Source organism: Pelodiscus sinensis, chromosome 1, assembly GCF_052426305.1.
Source record: "Pelodiscus sinensis isolate ZL-2025 chromosome 1, ASM5242630v1, whole genome shotgun sequence".
NCBI classification, from domain to species: Eukaryota; Metazoa; Chordata; order Testudines; family Trionychidae; genus Pelodiscus; species Pelodiscus sinensis.
This window is the reverse complement of record NC_143052.1, coordinates 254,580,652-254,602,656: the sequence shown is the minus strand read 5'-3', so window position 1 is coordinate 254,602,656 and position 22,005 is coordinate 254,580,652. Positions and strand designations below refer to the sequence as shown.

The 22,005-nt window shown below is 39.8% G+C and overlaps 1 protein-coding gene across 8 annotated transcripts in view; it reads left to right on the top strand.

Annotated features, from left to right (window-relative positions):
* The window catches only part of FARP1 (FERM, ARH/RhoGEF and pleckstrin domain protein 1), a 311,742-nt gene that overhangs the window by 223,177 nt on the left and 66,560 nt on the right, over window positions 1–22,005 (top strand). For 4 of the 8 annotated variants that reach the window (XM_075918778.2, XM_075918775.2, XM_075918773.2 and 1 more), the window contains exons 7-13: window positions 7,405–7,519; window positions 9,263–9,410; window positions 10,930–11,025; window positions 12,155–12,318; window positions 16,838–16,906; window positions 17,767–17,842; window positions 19,504–19,744. In XM_075918778.2, coding sequence (XP_075774893.2) covers window positions 7,405–7,519; window positions 9,263–9,410; window positions 10,930–11,025; window positions 12,155–12,318; window positions 16,838–16,906; window positions 17,767–17,842; window positions 19,504–19,744 — 909 coding nt within the window. The remainder of the gene's footprint in view (window positions 1–7,404; window positions 7,520–9,262; window positions 9,411–10,929; window positions 11,026–12,154; window positions 12,319–16,837; window positions 16,907–17,766; window positions 17,843–19,503; window positions 19,745–22,005) is intronic. The other 4 variants (XM_075918777.2, XM_075918776.2, XM_075918780.2 and 1 more) reach the window with 2 other exon arrangements.

Below are 22,005 nucleotides of genomic sequence, written 5' to 3'. Positions count from 1 at the left end.
GTGTCAGACGCCAGAGGATGGGTTACAGACCCTCAATCTCCAGGATTCATACTTTCGCACAGCAGTGCTTCCAGCTCACAAACAGTTTCTGCTGTTTATGATTGGTCAGGAGCATTATCAATATCACAGGGTGAAATCAAAATCATTCTGATAATGGCATCCTGGCCAGAACAAGTATGGTTCCCAGATCTGACTCACCTGTCACTTTTGTTTCCAGTAACCGGGAAAGAGAGATTCAATCTTGCTCACTAAAGGATCAGGGAAAACTATTTACCTCAGTCTCCCCACACAATCTCTTAAGGCCTGGCTCCAGGATGGTTCTTGGGCATAGAAACTGAAATGCAGAATTTGAAATGCAGAATGTGTGGGTAGGAAACTATCTGCAAAAAAGTCCTTTATAAATGGAAACCACTTCAGTTCTGGTGCATCCAGCATGGTTTGTCTCCCTCTGATTCCTACTTAACGTATAATTCAGACTGCCTGTTAATTTTAAACATCATGGGTTTGTTTCTGAGTCCATCTGGATTACTTGTTGCAACCTCCCACTTACCTATTATGTGTACTGTGTGTTTGCACATCTGACAAACCCTAGATTCATTGAAGCATTAGTCAACTTTTTTCTACAAGTTCACTTATTACAGTGTAGGACCTTAATCTTATCCTCTATGCACTAATGAGAGGGCTCTCTCTTGCACTTTTCCATAAAAAACTCATTTCACAGAGCAATTATATCAGCTAGAAGAGTAGGGAATTTCTGAGCCCTTATGGCAGATTGACTTTAACACCAATTTTTATTGAGACTGAAAGACTCTCTTTCCCATCTCATTTTCTCCCGTGTCTCCTCCAAGTTCCACATTAACTAGGACTCTCAATTACCTATCTTCTAAACTGCACAACTTTAGATAAGATGCTAGTCTGTCTATACACTTTGGATGTCAGGAGGTTACTGCATTCTGCCTAGAAAGAACTAGACACTTCAGACCTGCTCCAAGAATTATCTTCTCCTTCAGACAGAATAAAAGGATTCCCTGTTTCTGCCCAAAGACTACTCAAATGGGTATTAGAAGGTATTTTATCCTACTATGAACTTATGTCCTTCCTTTCTCCAAGATAACGACCTATTCCACCTCTATTGCTTTGCTCAAAAATGTCCTCAAAGACGTTTGTAAAGTTGACATCTGATCATCTCCACACACCTTTTCCCAGCGAGACATTATACAATATGCTCCCAGATCTGGTGCAGTCTTTTGGATGGCAGTTGCTCAATTTGTGCTATATAGGATTCCTCAGGAATCACCTTCTCAGTTTGGGGCACTGCTTGGGAGTTCAGTAAAGCGGAGCTTCCATAGGGAGATTTTTCTCAGAGAGAGGTTGATTACTTGTGAAGTAACTTGAGTTCACTGACTCTTTCTCCCTATGTGTGCTTCCCTACTGTTCTTCCCCTTTGCTTCAAAGACCTGTCATTAGGCTGGATTGTGTCATGGAGCGGGAATTATTTTAAAGCCTTCGCCAGAAATAGAAAAGGATTGATTGGAAAGTTAAGGTTTAAACAAGGAAAGGTAAGTTGTGCAGTCTATAATGAGAGGATTAAGTAGGATAGAATGATCCATAAGATTAAAGCCATGCTAAGAGCAAGTAGAACGAAATGGGAGATCTGTCCTCCCAGGCCAGGAGTAAGTTATTTACTCTTTTAGCCTGATCATCATTATTATAAAAAGATTTGCTGAGCAAAAGAAAAACTTAAATTGGTGGAGCTTTAGTTTAACTGTTCCTCTTTCCTGCCAGACTAAGAGTATGGTGTACACACCAGTGTCTTTTAATTGTCAGAAGAAGCCAATTCTTTTCCTTCACTGAAAAAGTCATAAGTAACATTTGATCAGGACTTTTCTGCAGATGAAGGTTTGGGAGTTGATTAAACTGGATGGGATTTTTTGGTATTTTATCTATATAAAATTATAATTTTCATTGTGCTTGTGGATTTTTTTAATTATATTTGAAGAATACCTGAAAAATGTCTGTTTCCTTTTAAAAGCAACTTTTCTGCATGTTTTTTGTAACCTGAGAAATGTCAGGAATATCAGCTCTGGTTGCACTGATAGTTGTCTTATATTGGGGAGAGGGTGGTGAGAGAATGTAGATTACTAGTTTCTGCACCTAAATTGATGGTCATGGGGTGTTGAATCTGTACCAAAGATTTACTCTTTATTTCAAATTGTTAAGTAGCTATTGCAGCTAAATAGTTATTGGACAAGAATAAGATGGAGTTTTTTAAACAGTTTTTAATTAAAAACCTTCTCAGCTGTGCCAGTTTCTCTCCTTTGCCTCTTACCATGTTACTTTACTAAATCTAATTGTAAAGTCTCATAGTCCAGCCGGAACCTCAACTTCTGACAAGTTGAGCATTTTAAAAATATGTAGGTTCCCATATAGTATTAGGCAGTTGTGCTTTGAAAGAGTCAGTGAGGGAATGAGATTCCAGAATTGGATGTGTTCTCTTAAACTGGAAGAGATTGAGAGTGTGGGTTTTATTTCTGTTTCCCTAGTCCAGGATCTGTCTGTTTGGAAGTAACACATAGGAGTCTGATTTTTATGAACCCTTAAAACAGATTTAATATTATACTTGCATATTATTTCTAATGTACTAGAGTTCAATATTTTCTGTTCCCATCTACAAGTGACCAGAATTCTGTATAATTATCTCATCTCCCAACTGTAACTGCAGCTTTTTCCAAATTTGTTGTAGTAGAAATCCTTCCTAGGACTATTGTTCTTACTGAAAGTATCTTGTGTCTCCTGAAATGTACTTTTCTGTGAGAATTGGCCCTGCCAGTTCCTATAATGGGATCTCATCTGCTTTACTCCATACTGAAGGCTCTTACTGATTTGAGTGTACCCCTTTGTGAAAGGATCAGTAAGACACATCAGTGTCCATGCTGTATTGCTCAGACATTGTCTCAGACATTGATTCATTGACTAAAAATTTATTTGATGTATTTTTCTGAATAAAAATAAAACCAGAAGTGGCTGATAGCAGTGATAAAAGTAGAAAGAGCAGGGAAGCAAGAGGTGAAAAATGTTGCTATATTATCATGCTGTGTGCATCCACCACTGCACAACTGGTCTGTGCATGATGGGTGTATGTTTCCAGGAGACCCTTTGTCATAAGTGTATCTCTGGCAGGATCTTCACTGATATTACAGCCTGTTCTTAATATATTAATCTATTGTAAGAGCAGCAAGTGGTTTATATTAAAATTAACATGTATATTACAAAACAGTTTATTTCATAGGAAAGTTGCTACATAAATATCTCAAACACACTATAGAAAGTGTACGTGAACAGAAGATGCTGCCCATGCTTTGGTACTTGTAGTCCTGCAGAAAGGGAAAAACATGAGGTAAAAAGATGGAGCAGGTAAAAAGAAAAGAGCTGAAACAGAGATGGTAGAGGTAGGGAAGTGAAGGACTAGTTGACAGGATAGTCAACTAGTTGCTTTCCTCCTTGCTGCCTCTATTAGATAGTTGATTAGTTGACTTTTTTATCTGCTCCATCTCTATTAGATAGAGGCAGCAAGGGAGGGGGGAAGAGGGGATACTTCAAAGCAGCAGCACTGCTTGAAGCCTTAGGCCAGACCCCAAGCTCCACGCAGTGCTGCCGCTTTGAAAAGCCGCTTGCAGCCCGGGGCTGAACACAGTGTTTCAAAGCGGCAGCCCTATGTGGAGCCCAGGATCAGCTGGGACTTCCCAGCTGATCCCAGGCTCCACATAGGGCTGCCACTTTGAAACACCGACGGGAGCTCAGCGTTAGGTTAGGCTCCTTGTGGCATTTCAAAGTGGCAGCACTGTGCAGAGTCCATGATCAGCTGGCAACAGCCCACTTCAATATGCCTTATCGACTATTCAATTAGTCAATTACCTGATACTTAACATCCTTAGGTAGGAGTACTCCTTCAGGCTAAATATAGCAAGGGGAGAATGGAGACATGCATTAATGTGGAAAGAAAAAAGTGAGGCATGATTAAAATCAATCTTTGTCTAAAATGAACAGGCAATTTTTAAGATAAAATAATAAAAGTGGGAATGGTGCAGAGGGAAGGCAGACTCCAGAAAGTGTAGTCTTATCTGTGGAGAAATACTAGAAAAAGGTCTTAGGCCACGTGTCCACTTACCGGAGGATCCACATGGATCTAGTGGATCTAGTAAAGTGGATCTAGTGGATCTAGTAAAGACCCTGTCAATGCCAGTACTCCTACTCCTTGTGAGAAGTAAAGGAAGTAAAGGAAGTCAACGGGAGCATTTCTCCCATCAACCTCCCACTGTGAGGATGGTGCCAAAACTTGGCTTACGGTAAGCTGACTTCAGCTACATTTTTTACATAGCTATAATTGTGCCATAGTGTGGACCTGGCATTAGATAGAAGTAGAAGATTGAGAAGGAGAAGTAGGTGGATACAAGGTTTGAGAGTGCAAGTCCTTGTGAGTTTTGGAAGCTTAATGGGTGATTTGAAATGGATTTGGGGGTAGTATATGCAGTGAAAGTGGCAGAAATTTTATTGCTGCAAGGAGAGAACAGACTGCCTGAAATATTTTTGGTCTCTTCAAGTTTAAAGAAAGTAGAGTGTTAGAACTTGCATGAAAGATGAGTAACATGTGAATAATACTTTCAGCAGAGCCTGAGTCCATCATGACAAAATGTCATGATATCATGAAGATAGTGATAGGCAGTCACCTTTCTAAAGTTCAAAGTCAAGGATGACTCAAGATTTCTGACCTTGGGGACAAAGTAGAAATCTGAGCCATGATCTACACTTACAATGTTGATCAGCATAACTACATAACTGGTGCTGACCAAGGTAGTTACACTGACATTAAGCCCTAGTGTAGATGCAGATAGGTCAACAGAAAGAATACTTCCATCAACATAGTGGATTGCCTATAGTGATGCAAAAATTCCTTCTATTGCTATAGGAGCTGTAAGCATCTGCATTGTGGTGCTATTGTAACCTACACACCTTCTGGGTGTGGTGTACTGTTCAATGTAGTGGCACTTAGACCACTTGCTGATAGAAAGATGACTGTGCTCTACATGCTTAGCTGAGAGACACCTGGCCTTTAGCTAAAGCTGTAAAGGCTCATGCACCAAGCTCCAGAGGTCCCCGGTTCAGTTCCACCTGCAATAGGGATCTTAAATATTGGTTAATTGAATAGTCAATTAACTCCATGAATTCTTATCAAGTAGGAGCCCCCTTTGTATCAGAGGCGGCAGCAGCATGGGGTGCCAGACGGGAGCTGGTTCTCAATAGAAGCCAATTTAAAAAATAGCTCCGCTTGCGGATCTGCTGCCTGTTGCCAGCGTGTCTCTGGTGCAGAGGCAGTTGTGTGGGGTGGCAGCAGCCCCTGTCTGGGGGTGGGTTCTGAGCTCCTGGATCCGGCACTAGCTGGAACTGAGCTGGGCTGCCTGCCTGCCTGGCTCCCAATACACTTTAAATATAGAGCTGCAGCAGGGATAGGTCCCAGACCCGGCACAAGCCAGGACTGATCCGGGCTGCTGGTCAGTCTGCTAAAAAATTTGAGGGGTAGGGGAGGAAATGTGTGTAATCTATAGAATTAACCTATAAGCTTTTGCATATCGGTTAATCGACTACACTATTACATCCCTAATCTGTAGCACCCACAATTTAGGTGTGGTATTAGTGAAAGAGGAATTAGTGATATGGGACAGTGGACTTTTTACACAGTAGGATTCTCAGGTTTAAAGCTTGCAGTAGTCAAGGGGTAGAGTAGCTAGGAGTGGACAGAACAGATAGCATGATCTTCTAACACATCTGTATATTAATTCTTTTCAGATGTAAAAGTTGTAGAATTTATTCAATGTCTGCATATGATCCCTGGATTTTAATTTGGCCTCTTTATGGTTATGTATAAAAAATGTCTAAAGCTATATAGCCTGGATATTAGGGTGTCTTACTGATCTGTCACAAAGGGGTGGACAAAGATTAGTAAGGGTCTTCAGTTCATTGCACTACTGTGCCTAGTACTTTGGGATGATAACAGGCAGAGGGGATATCATTTTACAAAGAAACCAATTGCAGTGTTTTTGGAAATATGTAAATAACGTATGGTAGAGTAGCAGGCAACATGCTATTAAATATTGTATCTGAATACTATATCTAGGTTGCCATAAATATCCATTGCTAATTACAACAGTTGCAGCAGTTGGTGGCAACTTTAATCTTAGAAATGATTTACAGTATTATTAAGCTCTGTTGACAGAAACAAAATATTAATTTTGCCATACGGTATCATTGCATAACACTTCGGGGGTGGAGATGAGGGAAAGAAACGTACATTTGTTGTTCTAGAGGAAAGTTATTGGCTGTGTCTACATTGCCCCTATTCCGTAATAGGGATGCAAATGTAGCACTTTGGAATAGGCAAATCCGCGGGGGATTTAAATATCCCCCGCGGCATTTGCATTAACACAGTAACAAGTTTTCATTAACAAGTAGGAATAAGAGGTCCTCCGGAAAAGAGCTTATTTTCCGGAGGATCGGGTCCAGACTGGCGCTTTTCTCCGGCTTATCTACATCCGGAAAAAAGCGGCAGCCATGTTAATGCAAATGCCGCGGGGGATATTTAAATCCCCCGCGGATTTGCCTATTCCAAAGTGCTACATTTGCATCCCTATTACGGAATAGGGGCCAATGTAGACACAGCCATTCTGTTGAGTCCACAATGAGCTTGACAGAAGCTGATCTGCTCTAGTGAAATATTCATCAGCAAATTAAAATCTCTCCACCAACCGTTATCACATTGCCAAATCAATACACATTTTAAATAATTTCATTTGTTAGGCTGATTTTTTAAAATCTACTTCTTGGGTTGTGGATTAAGGGAGAACCTTTACTCATGGGTAACTTTTCATTGTTTCAGTTATCTGTAAGGTAAGAGGGTACATCTATGCAGCAGGACTTAAGTTGAATTAAGCTATGCAACTTCAGATATGTCAATTGGGTAGCTTAAGTCAAAATAACTTAATTCGGCTTTTGGTGCTGTCTACACAGCAGGAGGTCAAAGGAAGAACACTCTTCTTCTGACTTCCCTTACTCCTCATAAAATGAAGGTTACAGGAGTCAGAGTAAAATAAGTCCTCCGTCTCAAAATTATTTCAAAATAATGGTTTGCTGTGTAGATGCGCACTGTTATTTCAGAATAACATTAGTTATTCCGAAATAAGACTGCTGTGTAGACATACCCATAGGGAATATGTGAAACATATAATAATGAAAATGAGTCGTGAAACCATGTTTCAGTTTTGGACAAACATACTTTAATTACTCTGTCTTTTGCGTTATCTGAATAATATATATTAAATACAGGGTTTTGATTTTTCTGTATCTCTCTAGCTGAGACTGGGGATTTTGATGAAACCATAGACCGTGAACACTTAGCAAAGAACAAATATATACCTCAACAAGAAACACTAGAAGACAAAATCATGGAATTTCACCGCAATCATATGTAAGTTCCATTTTTTTTTAACTTTCCTTCAATATAATTTTCAGATTGAGCGTTAGCTATAAAGGCGTATGCATTAGGTTTACTTTTTGCCCTCTGAGATCAATGTACAAGATGTTTAAGGAACATCAGTTGATTTTGATTTTCTTTCTAGCATTCAATTATTTTAGTCAGCCTGTGTCACAAAGGTTCCATTGTCAATTTTGTGCATGCAAATACAATTGTAAATGATGCTAGTGGTCCTGTGGGTATTTGTGCCAGAAGTCTCATTTAAGTTAAGGTCATTCAGTATTTCTTTCACTGCCATAGATAGGTGACAAAGGACTCAAAAGACAAATTTTGGGGGAAGTTCGTGAGCCTGGGAGAGTGTGAGAGGTTCTCTGAATAGATAGTGGAGAAGAGATGGGTCTTAGAAGAGAGTTAAGAGACAGAGGATCAGTTAGGAGCAGAGTCCTGGATGTTTCTGCTTCTAAGAAAGATTTGGGAGTCAAGCCATTGTATTTTGAACTAAGTAAAGTTTAGGGTTTATTGGTTTTGGCTTCTGTAGCAGCAATTATGTTAATCAGGACAGTATGATTTTTAATATGAAGAATTTAACATTTGTGAAGCTGAAAATATACCTTTACTGCCCTCGATATCTTTCATCTTATTTATGTGCGCATTCCCTTTATCTTAACCTGTTATAGAGCAGGCAACATTCATAAAATCTTTTCATTTTGATGAGTCCATTAAGCCACATAATTTTCTCTTCCATTGGAATAATGTATATAAAATTCTGTTAGACTTCATGGTTAAAGATACACGCAATAAATGTGCTTTGCATGCACAATTGTTTTTGGGTCATCCCACAATATTATAATTTTTCATTGAAAAAGCATCTGTGTTCGTGCTTTAAAGTTGATATGCCTGTGGCAGGGAACCTCTTAGTTCATCCACAAGGAACATGTGATTAAAATTAAAACATTTTAATAGTAATATATTCTTTTATTTTAGAGAATATAGCAGTGTTGTAATTGCTAAAACGCTGATGCTCAGATCTCTGCTTCCTTGCTTAATTGTATTTTAGGTGAAGAGTGGTCATAGTCCATTTTATTTCTGCATCTAAAGGAGGCTTTCTAAAATTCTGGCTCTATGGTATGGAATTCCACCATCATACCTTTGTCAGTTAAGGGTGTGATTAGTTGACTGACATACCTTTGCCAGCAGACGTCTCTAGTGTAGAGACAGCAATTCCAGCAAAGTGCTGCTTTTACTAGTATAGCTTGTTTTACTCAGGAAGAGTGCTAGGAATGCATTGTTGACATGGTATATCAGTATAGAAACAGAGGTAAGTAGATCCTCGTGAAGACATGGGCTCTGTTTGAGGTAGTCATTACATTTATAAGTGACTCTGATTTTGGGTATCTCAGTTTTTGAGTGTCTAACCAGAGATACCATAAATGGGCCTGATTTTCAGAAAATGGAGGCTTAGCACTTTTAAAAAAAATCAGGCTTCTTTGAAGAGTCTCAAGTTGGGCCACAAAAACTGAGCAAATCACTGTTTGCTCTTAAAAATCTTGGTCTTTGAGGGCAGAGCTCTTGTCTTAGCTGCTAGAGATATTGCCATATGCATACTGTCTAGTGAATAGGAATCAGTTTCCATGATGAAATCGCTTTTTGCTCCTTATAGAAATAATTTGATCCCAATGTAATAAATATGGAGAATTCAAATCTCTTGCCTTTTTTTAAAAATTTTTGTTTCTCAAGTGGACAGACACCAGCAGAATCAGATTTCCAGCTACTAGAGATTGCCCGTCGTTTGGAGATGTATGGAATCCGGTTGCATCCAGCGAAGGACAGGGAAGGGACGAAGATCAACCTGGCAGTTGCCAACACAGGCATTCTAGTATTTCAGGTTAGAGCTGTTCTGATCATGGGTTTAATCTTTAAGGCTACGTCTAGACTACATCCCTTTTTCAGAAAAGGGATGTAAATTAGATGTATCGCAATTGCTAATGAAGCGGGGATTTAAATCTCCTGCGCTTCATTAGCATAAAAATGGCTGCCACTTTTTTTCGGCACGGAGCTTTGTCGGAGAAAAGCGCCAGTCTAGACGCTGATCTTTCGAAAAATAAAGCCTTTTCAAAAAGATCCCTTATCCCTTATTTCAAGAGAGATGCAAAAGAATCTTTCTGTGCAGACGTTTACCCATTACAGTCAACCCAGACTCACTGTAGTCCACCTGATTCCTTGGCACAAGCATTCATATGGGTAGTTTCCTTTGTTGGACTAGCTCTGAATTTCTCCTTTATTGATGTTGTAGGTGAGCAAAATAAACTGAAATGATTTTTTAAAATGTTTAAAAGAAAAATAAAAGTTAATTCACAAATCACATAAATGCTGATTGCAAATGTTTATTTTTACTAGGTTGTTTTTTTTAGAAACCGTCTGCTATGCTGTTGCATTTCTTAGCAGAGATGGTTATGACATTAATATAACTTTCTTAGAGGACAGTCTGATCTAACAAACATCATCGCAGTGTCAGTGCTTGTATATTTATTTGATGTGGGAATTCCAAAAAACCATGGTTCTATACATTATAGGAATCCAATAGAAGCAGCTGCTTTTATAACCATGAGATATTCCAAAGCAGGTATATAAGGATATCAATAATGAAGCTTTTATTTTTAAGCTGAAATGCTTCAGGTGTGTTAAATATTCCTCTAATGTTAGCATAGGTTAATTAGAAAACATTGTTCTGCTCAAATGGTGCAATCTCTAAATGTACACAAAGCCTTTCATAGCATTACTCATGGCTCCTGAGCACTGTTAAAAGGCATTTTCTGGCTCATCAGATCAACAGTGTTAAATAATTTATATTATTTCCTTTTACTTCTATCCCTATATATGTTAAAGATTAATACCACCATTACACCACTTCTGCATTTTTTCCAGAAAGAGGAGAACTTTTCAGTGATGCTAATATTATGATCAGTTTAAAAAAAAAGTTCTTGCAATGTGTAAGGAATGCAGCAATTTAAGATTCTTTGATAACTCATACAGTCAAACAGTTAATAAAAGTGCAAGCTAAGCAGGCTGGGTTAGACTACAACATTGATCCTCATTGTGGTCTGTAGTCATTACTGCAGTATAAGGCATCTGATCCTCTAATAATTTACTCACTTCTTAACATTAAGTACTTGAGTTCAGTGGAATTACTTATGTTTCTAAGTTGGGAATGTGTGTAAATTTGTATAGGATTGAAGCCTAAACAATCAGTAATAGCACCATTTCAAGTAAATAAATTTTAACCAGTGATTATGCAAAAGTATTATTGGTAGCTGCCAAATTTACCTTATAGTTACATGTTTGGAATGCTTAAACTCTTCCCTTAGGCATCGGTAACATCACTTCACTTGGTTTTCCATTGTTAGGGTCACACCAAGATCAATGCCTTCAACTGGGCTAAGGTTCGAAAGCTGAGCTTCAAGCGGAAGCGTTTTCTTATCAAGCTACGACCTGATGTGAATGTAAGTCCTTGATATGCTTCAAAGAAATTTGAGGCAAGGAAGTCTGGTAAATTCCTAGATGAAGAAGGTGTTGGCGTTGCCTGGCTTGTAATCAATGGGATTTTTTTTAATTGCTCATTTACACTTACCTGTGAGCCTACTGCTTAGATAACATTTTCTCTCATGTCCATCTTAATATTGACTTAACCTTGGGTAGACTTAGCAGAGAAGCCAAGCACTGAATATCCATGAGATATCAAGTATTTTCATGGTTGTCACTCCATGTTTTAAAATATTTGTCTCAATGTCATGCTGATTAGATGAAACTTCCTGTTAAAGCTCGTGAACTTTGCGTAGTACACACACTAAATAATTAACATCGAATGGATGAGATAGTGATGTTTAACCATGACACTACGCATCTCTGCTGTGATATGCAATTGTGATCTTCAGTTTCCTAAGATGGAGTGTTTTGCCTTGGTCCTGAGAGTGAACAGTCAGCAGCTCCCCATTCGCAAGCTATATTTATTACAGATGGACTCTCTTAGTTCTCAGATCTATCCTACTGCTGGTATTCTAATAGGGCACAAATGAAAGGATTTAAAGCAGGAATAGGGGAGCAGAAATGAATAAATGCTTCTCAGGAAAGGGAAAGGATGTGTTAAACTACTTCAAGGGCTTCCCAAAAACATTTATTTTAAAATGACAGTTCAGAAAAGCTACTGCAGTTTGTCTTATCAAAAACTGGGCTTCAAAGAAATAGGTAGGCTGCTGCCATTCAGTAAAGTTTGTTTGTTCTTTCCTGGCTGGATGCCATACAGGATGGTAAAGTGTCAGTGAGTGGAGATATAAACTAGAATGAAGAAAAAACACAGGCTATTCTGATTTAATGTACTGCATTCTTACAATAATTTGAGGAGCCTTGTCTTAGGTCTGTTGCATGAGGCAATGGGGTAAATTGTGTGGAATTGCTCTTTGTTAGTCCTGCAAAGAGTATGTAGGAGGTTCTTAGGATGAATGGGGGAGGGTTCCTTAGGCAAGGAGACCGGGGAGTCTATAGAAAGAATTTACAGCATAGCATTACTGTATATGCCCAATGCGTTGCTTTCTCATTTGTCACATGTGTTGTTGTTGCTGTTATATATTTTAGAGTTCATTCCAGGACACCTTGGAATTCCTGATGGCGAGTCGGGATTTTTGCAAGTCTTTCTGGAAGATCTGTGTAGAACACCATGCCTTTTTCAGACTCTTTGAGGAGCCCAAACCAAAGCCTAAACCTATTCTTTTTACTAGAGGTTCATCATTTAGGTTCAGGTAAGACCTATTTTCCCCTTTCTGTCTCCTGTCGTTATTCTTCTCCCCCATTAAAATCACATTGTCCTTATTGTAATCCAAAATCTTGTCTTTGTTGTTGCAAACTGATGCTTTGTGATTGCTAGACCCCCCTGGTCAGTGAGAGTAATATCTGGGAAAGCTGTGGAATAAAAGCCTAAATTTTACTTACAAACTGATGCAAAGTTGCTATTGAAGTTATGGTTAAAAGAAACGAACAGTGTCCATTGCACCCACAATCCACCTGTGCACCAGACAAGCCCGCTAATTCTGTCTCTGTTATTCCTATGACATTTCAGCAGTGCCCTTCATCCTCCCAGGGAGAGAGTTCTGCTTTGCAGATTAAAGAGGGGTGCATTTTCTTTGTCTGGCCACCCTTAAGCCTGACAAATGCGTCCTGTGTTATTTAGATGGAGTGTTTCCTCTGCATACTGAACACTTCATGCCTGTAAGGGGGTTAACAAAGATAGGAATTCATCCTCAGACCAGATCCACACACAACTTTTCTGGTGTATTAATGTTAATTCAGGGTAGAGACGTTAAATATCGGCTATTTGAATATTTGATTAACCGCATGAATTGTTATCAGTTAGTCGAATATTCTCTAGTCTCCAGTGGTGGGGCTGGCAGCCAGTGTGCTCCAGCCCCACTCCTGGGGAGCTGGAGCACACTTACTTTCAGAGGCAGCAGCGAGGGGTGCCGGGCAGGGACTGTTCTGTGAAGGGAGCCAGTTAAAAAGCAGCTCCCCTCATGGACTGTCTGCCACCCTACACTGCTGCCTCTGATACAGAGGTAGCAGCCCCTATCCAGGGATGGGTGTGGAGGAAGGGTGTGGCACTCCCGGAACTAAGCCAGGCTGCCTGCCACCCACCTGGCTTCTAATACACTTTAAATGCAGAGCTGAGTGGGGATAGGTCCTGAACCCAGCGCAAGCTGGAACTGAACCGGGCTGCTGACCAGCCTGCTAAAAAATGTACTGTGTGTGGGGAAGGAGGGGAAATGCATGTAGTGTATAGCATTAACCTATATGCTTTTGCTTATCGGTTAATCAACTATAATATTACATCCCCAATTAGGGGAGAAAGATTTGTTTCAAAATTATTTTTATATAAGTAAAATCTCTAGCATAAATGTAGCTATACTGGCACACAAGTTCTTTTATCTTTAAAGCTTATTTTATTCAAGTAAGCTTATTATACCAGCAAGCGAACTCTTTTTTGCTGGTATAAGATCTTGTTGCCTGATTTTTGGATTATGTATAAATATATTATTATGAATTCACAAGTTATCACTTTGAGGATTGAGAGGCTCTTGTCCCGGGATCAGGCCCTGTATTTAAATTACTCTATGGCTGGGAACCCTGATGTGCCCACTTGCAACACTCCTACTGTAGAAACTCTTGTATATTTACAAATGTAGTTTATTAATACATTTAGCACATTTACAAACATCCCAGCTTAACAAGACAGATAAGGAATGTACATCTGTATTTCTTTATACTCCCATCATTCCTTCTAGAAACAACATGAGGTGTTGTACATCATCTTCCTCATCACCATCATCTTCCAAATCACCAGTCACCATCATTCTGGCATGTCCAAAGGATTACATCCCCTTCTCCTACTGCCCCTAGGCGGCAATGCCACTTTTATAATCTGTTACGCTAACGTTATGTTTGATGCATATTCAGTAGGGGGTATTTTCTCCTTATTTATATTTACTTACCTCACTAATGCTGAAGTATCTTTTTCCTATAGGGCAGTATATCATTGATCTCAGTTTATTTTCATATACATTAATTCATTACCATGGCGCCTTTTGTGATTATGTATCACATTTATTATTTCTGTCCTACCTGGTTATGTTCATCCAATCTTAACCAGTTACTTTGAGTTTTTCCAAGTAAAGGTGTACCTGTTAAGTTTCATGGTATATTTGGAAGTCTCTGTGCTGTTAAAGGTTGCTTTATATTCTCACTATCTGTCTAGGTGAAAGGTCCCAGACGTAAATAAGCCAACTGTTTTATCTGGGATGTAGCTATGCTTATTTTATCTTAGCTCAGCATCTAGGATATGGACTGTAGATTCCTTGCATTATAGCCAAACTGCTTTAATATAAACTTATTGTGACCTGTTATAATAAACTTATAATCAAAATCATAAGGAAATAAGAAATACCTAAGAAAATATAAGAAACAGCGAACCAGAGCCAATGGGAGCTAAAAGGCTCTGTGGTTACTGACTCTTTAGTAAACAAAGCAGCACAGGCCTGCTAGTGGTTTTCTCAAAGTGGGCTGATAGCCCACTTTGGGCATGTCTGTGCAGCAGGGCAAAAGTTGAATTAAGATGCGTAACTTCCGCTACGTCAATTGCATAGCTGAAGTTGAAATAGCTTAACTCAACTTTTGGTGCCGTCTACACAGCAGGAAGTCGAAGGAAGAACACTCTTCCTTTGACTTCCCGTACTCCTTGTGAAATGAGGGTTACAAGAGTTGGAGTAAGAAATCCTCCAGCTTGACATTATTTTGAAATAATGCTGCTGTGTAGACATACCCTTTGAGAAACACTGACCTATATAATACAATCTACACTAGGAGTGACGAGGAGTCCTGTGGCACCTTATAGACTAACTGAAGTGTTGGAGCATAAGCTTTCGTGGGCAAAGACCCACTTCGTCAGATGTACATTTTCAGATTCAGACTAACACGGTACCCCTCTGATACTTTACACTAGGAGTGGTTGCTAGTATAACTGTGTGTCTGTATAACTGTACTGGCAAACCTTTTTTAGTACACATGCGGCCTCAGTGTACAAAAAAGCCCTTGTATGACGGCTGCCCATATACACTGCAAGATGGACTCTTCACAGCATCTCCATGTAATGCTGTTTGAGTCCTATCAGGCCTGATTTGTCACTAGCTGCGTATTTTTAGGTCATTTACACCTGAGCGTAGTGAGTTCAAAATGCTGCCGAATCAGAGATATCGGTTGCCTTATAAGCATGCAGTCATGTTGATATGTCCTCTCCTGCCATTTCCAACTTTCTTTTCTATGTCTGAAAAGTAAAATAGATGACATGGAGAGACCTGGAGGACAGAAACTGCAGTCTAAATTGTTGGATTTAATTACTGCCACACTAAATGAAAAAATTGTAGACATTCTCAACATATTTGATTAAACATGCACATAGTTTGGAGAGGAGCCATATGCTGTTTCTGGATCCCTCACTGTGATCTCTATTGTGTTCATTCTAGGAAAAATACTTTATTGTTGCAATAAGCCTTGCTATAATTTACTCAATTGATGACTCTTAAGAGAGAGAGTCTCTAGGGTGCAGGATATGCATTTCTGAGTACAAATTCTGTTGGTTTCTTTTTCTTCTGGAATTCATGTCCATACACAGCATAAATGATTGGCATTGCTTTCCCTTTTCATGGAATATAAGAGCAAGGCTTGGAATCCCTGTAAGGCTGAATTTGCAAAAAGTGTTTGTACCTATAATTATATGTCTTTCCGATCAACAGCTGAAGCCTGAAATGCATTTCCACTATTTTCCATTCAATAACAATGTTTATTGACAGCAGTAATAGAGGGAAGACTCAAATTTAACTTGCAGAAATGGTTCTGAAACACTTTTTCGTAGAGGAGAGTTGAAATATCTTTGGTAATTTCCCAGTAACATGATTCAGCATAAAGGTGGCACAATTGAATTTAGACAGTGGTAAAAAGGTCTGTGTTTTATCTTTCTGAATGTATTTTCTTGGCCAAAAAAAAGCAAGTTTATTTTATCCACAGATGTACAATGAAATCTGTCATTCTTTTCTGAAATCTGAGTTAATGCGTCTAGTGGAAATAGTTGTATATATGGTCGACTATGAATTCATAGGATACAGTGTCTAAAACTGCACACCAGCATGCCTGCATTTAAAGTGCACCCCCAAAGTTATTAGGTGGGGCGATGGAATGCATGAAATGGCTTATCACTGACTATATTAGGGGCCAGCAACTTTGGCTCTTGGTCCATCAGAGTAATCCATTGGCGGGCTGAGAGATGTTTTGCTGATGTTGACCATCTGCAGGCATGATCCCTTGCAGCTTCTAGTGGCCACAGTTCACCATTCCCAGACAATGGGAGTTGTGGGAAGCAGCGGCTGGCATGTCCCTGCTGCCTATACCAGGTCCCATAACTCCCATTGTCTGGGAACAGTGAATTGTGACTACTGAGAGCTTTGGGGTGGCCATGCCTGCAGACAATCAATGTCAGCAATATGTGTCGCAGCTTGCCAGAGGATTACCTGATGGACTGAGAGCCACAGGTTGCTGACCTCTGCAGTATATGGTTAAATCAAATTCCTTGCAGTGCATTTACAGTACAAAAGATGGTACATCACTTTGTGCCATAGAAATAAAAAACCACATAGTAAATCTGCTCTCATTATTTGTAATAAACAAATAACAAATGTAATACCAAAGACTGTTGACTTAAGTGTGGTTTTGTTCCAGTGGCCGGACTCAGAAGCAGGTTCTTGACTATGTTAAAGAAGGAGGACACAAGAAAGTGCAGTTTGAAAGGTGAGAGTTTCCTGAGCTGATCTAAATTTTTCAAATTAGAATTTGGAACCATTAGTGTTTACCAGTTAATTCTACTGCTGGGCCCTGGCTTTGGCCTATGCAAAATCCTCTTTACATTGCTTCATCAATCTGTCACTGGCAAGGTGGCCCCAAGGGGTTAGTTATCATCAGGCACAAGCTCAGGCAACCCTGAGGTTCCTCTAAATTAAACTAGGGGCCAAACCAGCCTCCATCCAGGCCTGTGATACCTGATCAAAGTGCTGTAGTTGCTATGGGCTTGTAACTCAGTTAATAGATTAGATTCTTTTCAGCACTGCTTGTCCCATGTTTCCCACTGGCAGATAACTTCCCCTCAGGCTCATTGACTATTAAGCCCTTTAGTTTGGGATATGATTAATCTACATAAATAGAAAATGATTTGATTTTTTTCAACAATAATTTACACCTGAGTATTAGGGAGATAAGTAACGTTAATTGGCACAACTAACCAGTGGTTGTTAATTGAAAGCTGTCAGTGGAAGGCTTCCAACTTTGTAGTGCCAATTTGCTCTGAATTATTCTGAGTCATGGTGAGTTTAAAGTCACTACTGAAGTGTACAATGAACCTGGCACCAGTTTGTGTTATGACTCATGTCCTGGTAATGGAAGATTTCTGCTTCAGTGCCTTACATTCTCTTTTATGGTGTTTATATAAAACATACTCCATTTAAATTTTACAAAAAGAATTAATGTGAATCCGTTTCAAGGCAAACATTTATAAAGCTGATGTTTGGTGCTTTTGTTTGTTAAGGAAGTGACTGCTGCTGATTATTCATGAAAAATGTTATATGGTTTTAACTTGTTAATGTGATTTCTCTCAGGAAACACAGCAAGATTCGTTCCATCAGGAGTCTGACGGTACAGCCTTCAGAACAACATTCAGAGGTGCCAAAACAAGTCAGTAATGTTGATGAAACCCAGTATGATATGCTTTAAGCATTTCTTGTTGAATTGCCTATTAGAGGAGTTCAATGTAAAACTACATGTGCATTCTTTTCCTTCTATATAACGCATTTTAAAGATTAAAATACCCTGGTATGTTGATTCCAAATCACTGTGAGGTCTCTACATTCTAACATTTGGGGGTTTTGTAACTCAAAATCTATAATTCTCACTTTCCATCATGGCTGGTCCACTGTACATGCATCTGCTGCTTATTTACTATTCAGTTCTGAGTAAATTTAACCTACAGTGCAAGAATGCTAAAAGGTCTGCAGATGATGTGTTTGGAGCAGCCCCACTGTGAGTTAGGACGCACAGAAAGGATGGGAAGGCACAGGCAGTAGGGACTACCTGGCACAGTTGAGCTTACAGACTGGTCAATTGGTACACTTGCCAAAAAAACAAGAAACCCTTGTCATGTTCAGAGATTACTGCTCATAATTGGCCAGAGTGATGGAATTAGGTTTTTCCAGAGTTCCAGGGATAGTGGCATTTCATTTGTCTTTGACAAGAAGTTTTCTTGTGTTGACCTGAGAGGCATTTCAGTTAAGAACTTTTACATTCTCATCCTTGGTAGCTCTCGAGCATTAGTTCTGTTTCTGTTAACAGTAAATTGCTGCTGTTCAAAGCAGAAGTGTAAGGTGCGAACTGCCTGGTTAATATATTTAAAGTGGCCCACAGACATTTGCCTGAACAACCTTTGGAACCTATAGAATCATGCCATAATTGCCAGCTCTTTCAATAGTCTCTGGAAAGCTACAATTTGTAATCCATTCAAAAGTTAAACTTAATATTTTTAACACAAGATCAGACAGGGGAAGCAGAGCACTGCGTGTGGATTGACACACCTGCATGAAGTGAAGACAGTCCTGTGGCTAGTGGTAGGGACTACTCCCCCAGCTGAATGTGTAGTTACCCACGAACCTATGCTGACAATTTTGTTCTTGTATGCAGTTGGGCTGCACTGAATGTGCATTTTTTATATTAATCTCCCTTGCAGTTCTCGCTTCGGTAAGCAGTGCATGCACATCGGTGTTTGTCCAACGCTGGTTAAAAATGTCTGCATGTTTATTTCCTTTTTCTCCAATGCTTAGCTTGTGTTCACACAATACTTTGCACAATGCACCGTCAACCTGTGGAACTCCATGCCAGATGACATTGTGAAGACCAGAACTTCAACAGGGTTAAAAAAAACTAGATACATTCATGGAGGTTAGGTCCATCAATGGCTATTAGCCAGGATTGGTAGGAATGGTGTCCCTAACATTTGTTTGTCAGACGCTATGAATGAGTGAAACTGGAGGGAATCACTTGATGATTACCTGTTCTGTTCGTTCATTCTGGGGCAGCTGGCATTGGCCACTGTTGGAAGACAGGATACTGAGCTAGGTGGTCCTTTGGTCTGACCCAGTATGGCCGTTCTTACGTTTTTCTTTCCTGGTCCACCATCATGCTCAGAAGCTTCTGTACTAGCTCTGTTGTCAGTAGACTCGTGCATGGCAACTATAAGTTAATAGGGCATAATTCCAGCACTCCGTCATGAGCAGACACTGAAATATTTTTCCTTCTTAATGATCTCCTCTCTTTTCTCCTCTCTTCTGTCTTTCTCTTCCCAGAGCTGTAGCTTTACATTTGGAGATAATGCTGATTCCCCAGTGGTGCAGAGCTGCCGACAAGGGAAGGAACTGAAAGCTTCAATGGAAGATATTGGACAGCGCAAGAGCCCTTCCCTGAAGAAGAGCCCTAAGGAAGGTGGGAAGGTGGATGGAGTGGTGATGGCGACAATGGAGGAAGAAGAGGAGGTCTCTAAGGATAGGACACAGCAGAATAGATCTCAGTCGCAACAACCAAGCACAGGTCCAGCATCCAGGGCTGCTTGTGGCAGCAGCACCTCAATTCCTTTCATTGACTGCAGTGATGTAGATAGCGAGTATGACCTTCTCAGAGGACAAATAACCTGGTCCCATTCCCAAACAAATGACAATTATGAGGGTGATTTGACCAGTGGTGCCTATATTCTCTGTAGAGATGAAAATCGTAATAGGACTAGATACAGGGATTCCTCAGACTCTCTAAAGACTTCCCAACATATCACTGAAGAGTCTATTGATGACAACCCAGCTAGTATGTCCTTCTTTGTTGGTGGGAGCACCAGAATGCTACGGCACAGCTCACTGGTTGATGAACTGTTTAGGGGCCCTGACAGCCGTAGTCCATTGGCCACTCCCTTGCCACCCAGTAGCAAAGGGTCAAGTCCTAACATGAGTTTGAATAGAACTGGCTCTCAGGGCTATGTCTCAGAAAATGGCTATGAGTGCCGGGCTAGGAGTGAGGAGGAAGATACTCATCCCTGTAGCTGTCCTGGATACAGCAAATGTTCTCCAGGCTTGCAAAGGCCTCATTTGCAGAAAATCCAAAATGTCCGTAACAAGTCAGAAACAGACCCATTTATCCTGAGCCAGGTGTCCTCGACGCCGGGTCAGGAATACAGATCAGAGAGACATTGTAAAGGGGGGCTTGTTAAAACAGTTCCTTCTGAAGGCAAAATGATGGCCAATGGGGTGTCAGCTACCGGACAGTCAAAGCAAAGCCCAGGCATGCAGTCGCTATATGCCAGTGGCATGATGGATCATAGGTCTGCCATCCACATGATGGAGGGCTCCACCAGCAGTGGAACAGAGTCTAGTGATTCAGACTCAGAAATAGTTAACCCATTTACCCACCCTCTTGTGTATGGCAATCCCATAGTGCTGAGTTCCTCCCCTATACCTAGACATAAGTACTCCTTTGGCAGCCTTCAACTAAATGAAGAGGTAGAGGAAGATGTGTCTGTTGGCCTGGGTGAGGAAGACAGTGTGCATGTCTTTAGTTGCTAGGAACCTGAGCTCAAGTCCCGCGTTTAGTCTGAGACCATTTATACTGTGGTTACTTCCGAGATGGATCTTGTCTCCAGGGGGCTGCTGATAAGAATTTTGTACAGATACACTAAGCATACTGTTTAGAAGGAGGGAAGAGATGCAAAAAGTGTAGTAATAAGAATAGGTTGCAGTGGAAGCCTGACAACAATGTTGTATTTTCTCTGAAGGGCTGAAGGAGAAGAACCATTACTAATTTGGTTATCATTCTGGTGTGTTATAATTATCTAGAAAGTGTACACTTTACTGTTTATATTAAGGCACATGTAGGTAGGTATGGTGGTTTCTGTGAAATTAACTGCTCATTTTGAAAAAATGCAAATGAAATCGCAGTAGGTGCACTGTGCTCTTTTATACTAGTCAAATAATTATTTTTTCTCCCATAAAAGGAGAGCTGCTCTTCAGTGCCTTGTACAGTTAGGGATAAAGTTTAATTTACAGTCAAATGCAGAAAACTTGATATTTAGAATCAAGTCTTAGTGAAACCTTGAACAAGGTTAACAAGTCCCTTTTTATAGCAAGAATTACTTGGTTTGCTGATCTTCTAACACATTTGAATTGATGAGGTAAGGGTACAAATTATTCAAGAACCAAGGACTCTAGCAGCACTGGCTTTTTATTCAGTGGGCTATACAGTTTGTCATGTCTAAAGACATAGACTCTATAATTCCTTCTGCTCCTCCTCCTCCTGAAAGATAGAGGAAGAAACTAAAGATGTGATTTAGTTGAAGAATGATGAAAGTGGTGCTGATTAGGTGTGGCATGGATTGCCTTTTCTGAAAGGCAACAATCATGTCTTCACTAGCGTATTATAAAGCATATTTATAGTACTGTTTGCATTTCTTGTTACTTTTATTTTATCAGCATTTTTTCTATGAGCAGATAACAAACATTAATCAGAGCAGCATCTAGTTATTTTGTGGTGGCTTAATTATTTGTAGTGTGTGGTAATACCTCTCGTCAATTTTTTATTCTGTGTTAGGGACCAAAAAATTTTATCTCCGTGGAACCAGCCTCCTTCTCCCACCAACTGAATGCCTTCAAATCTGTTGTACTGCACATAGAGTAGCAGCATTTATTATGTGCACAGAGAGAGGATATGTCTGTGAAAACTTCTGTTTCACAGATTAAACCATTTTAGATCTTAAGTATCTATCCTAAAACAATAAATTGGTGGCTCTTGGAAAACAAAGAAGATTTTGA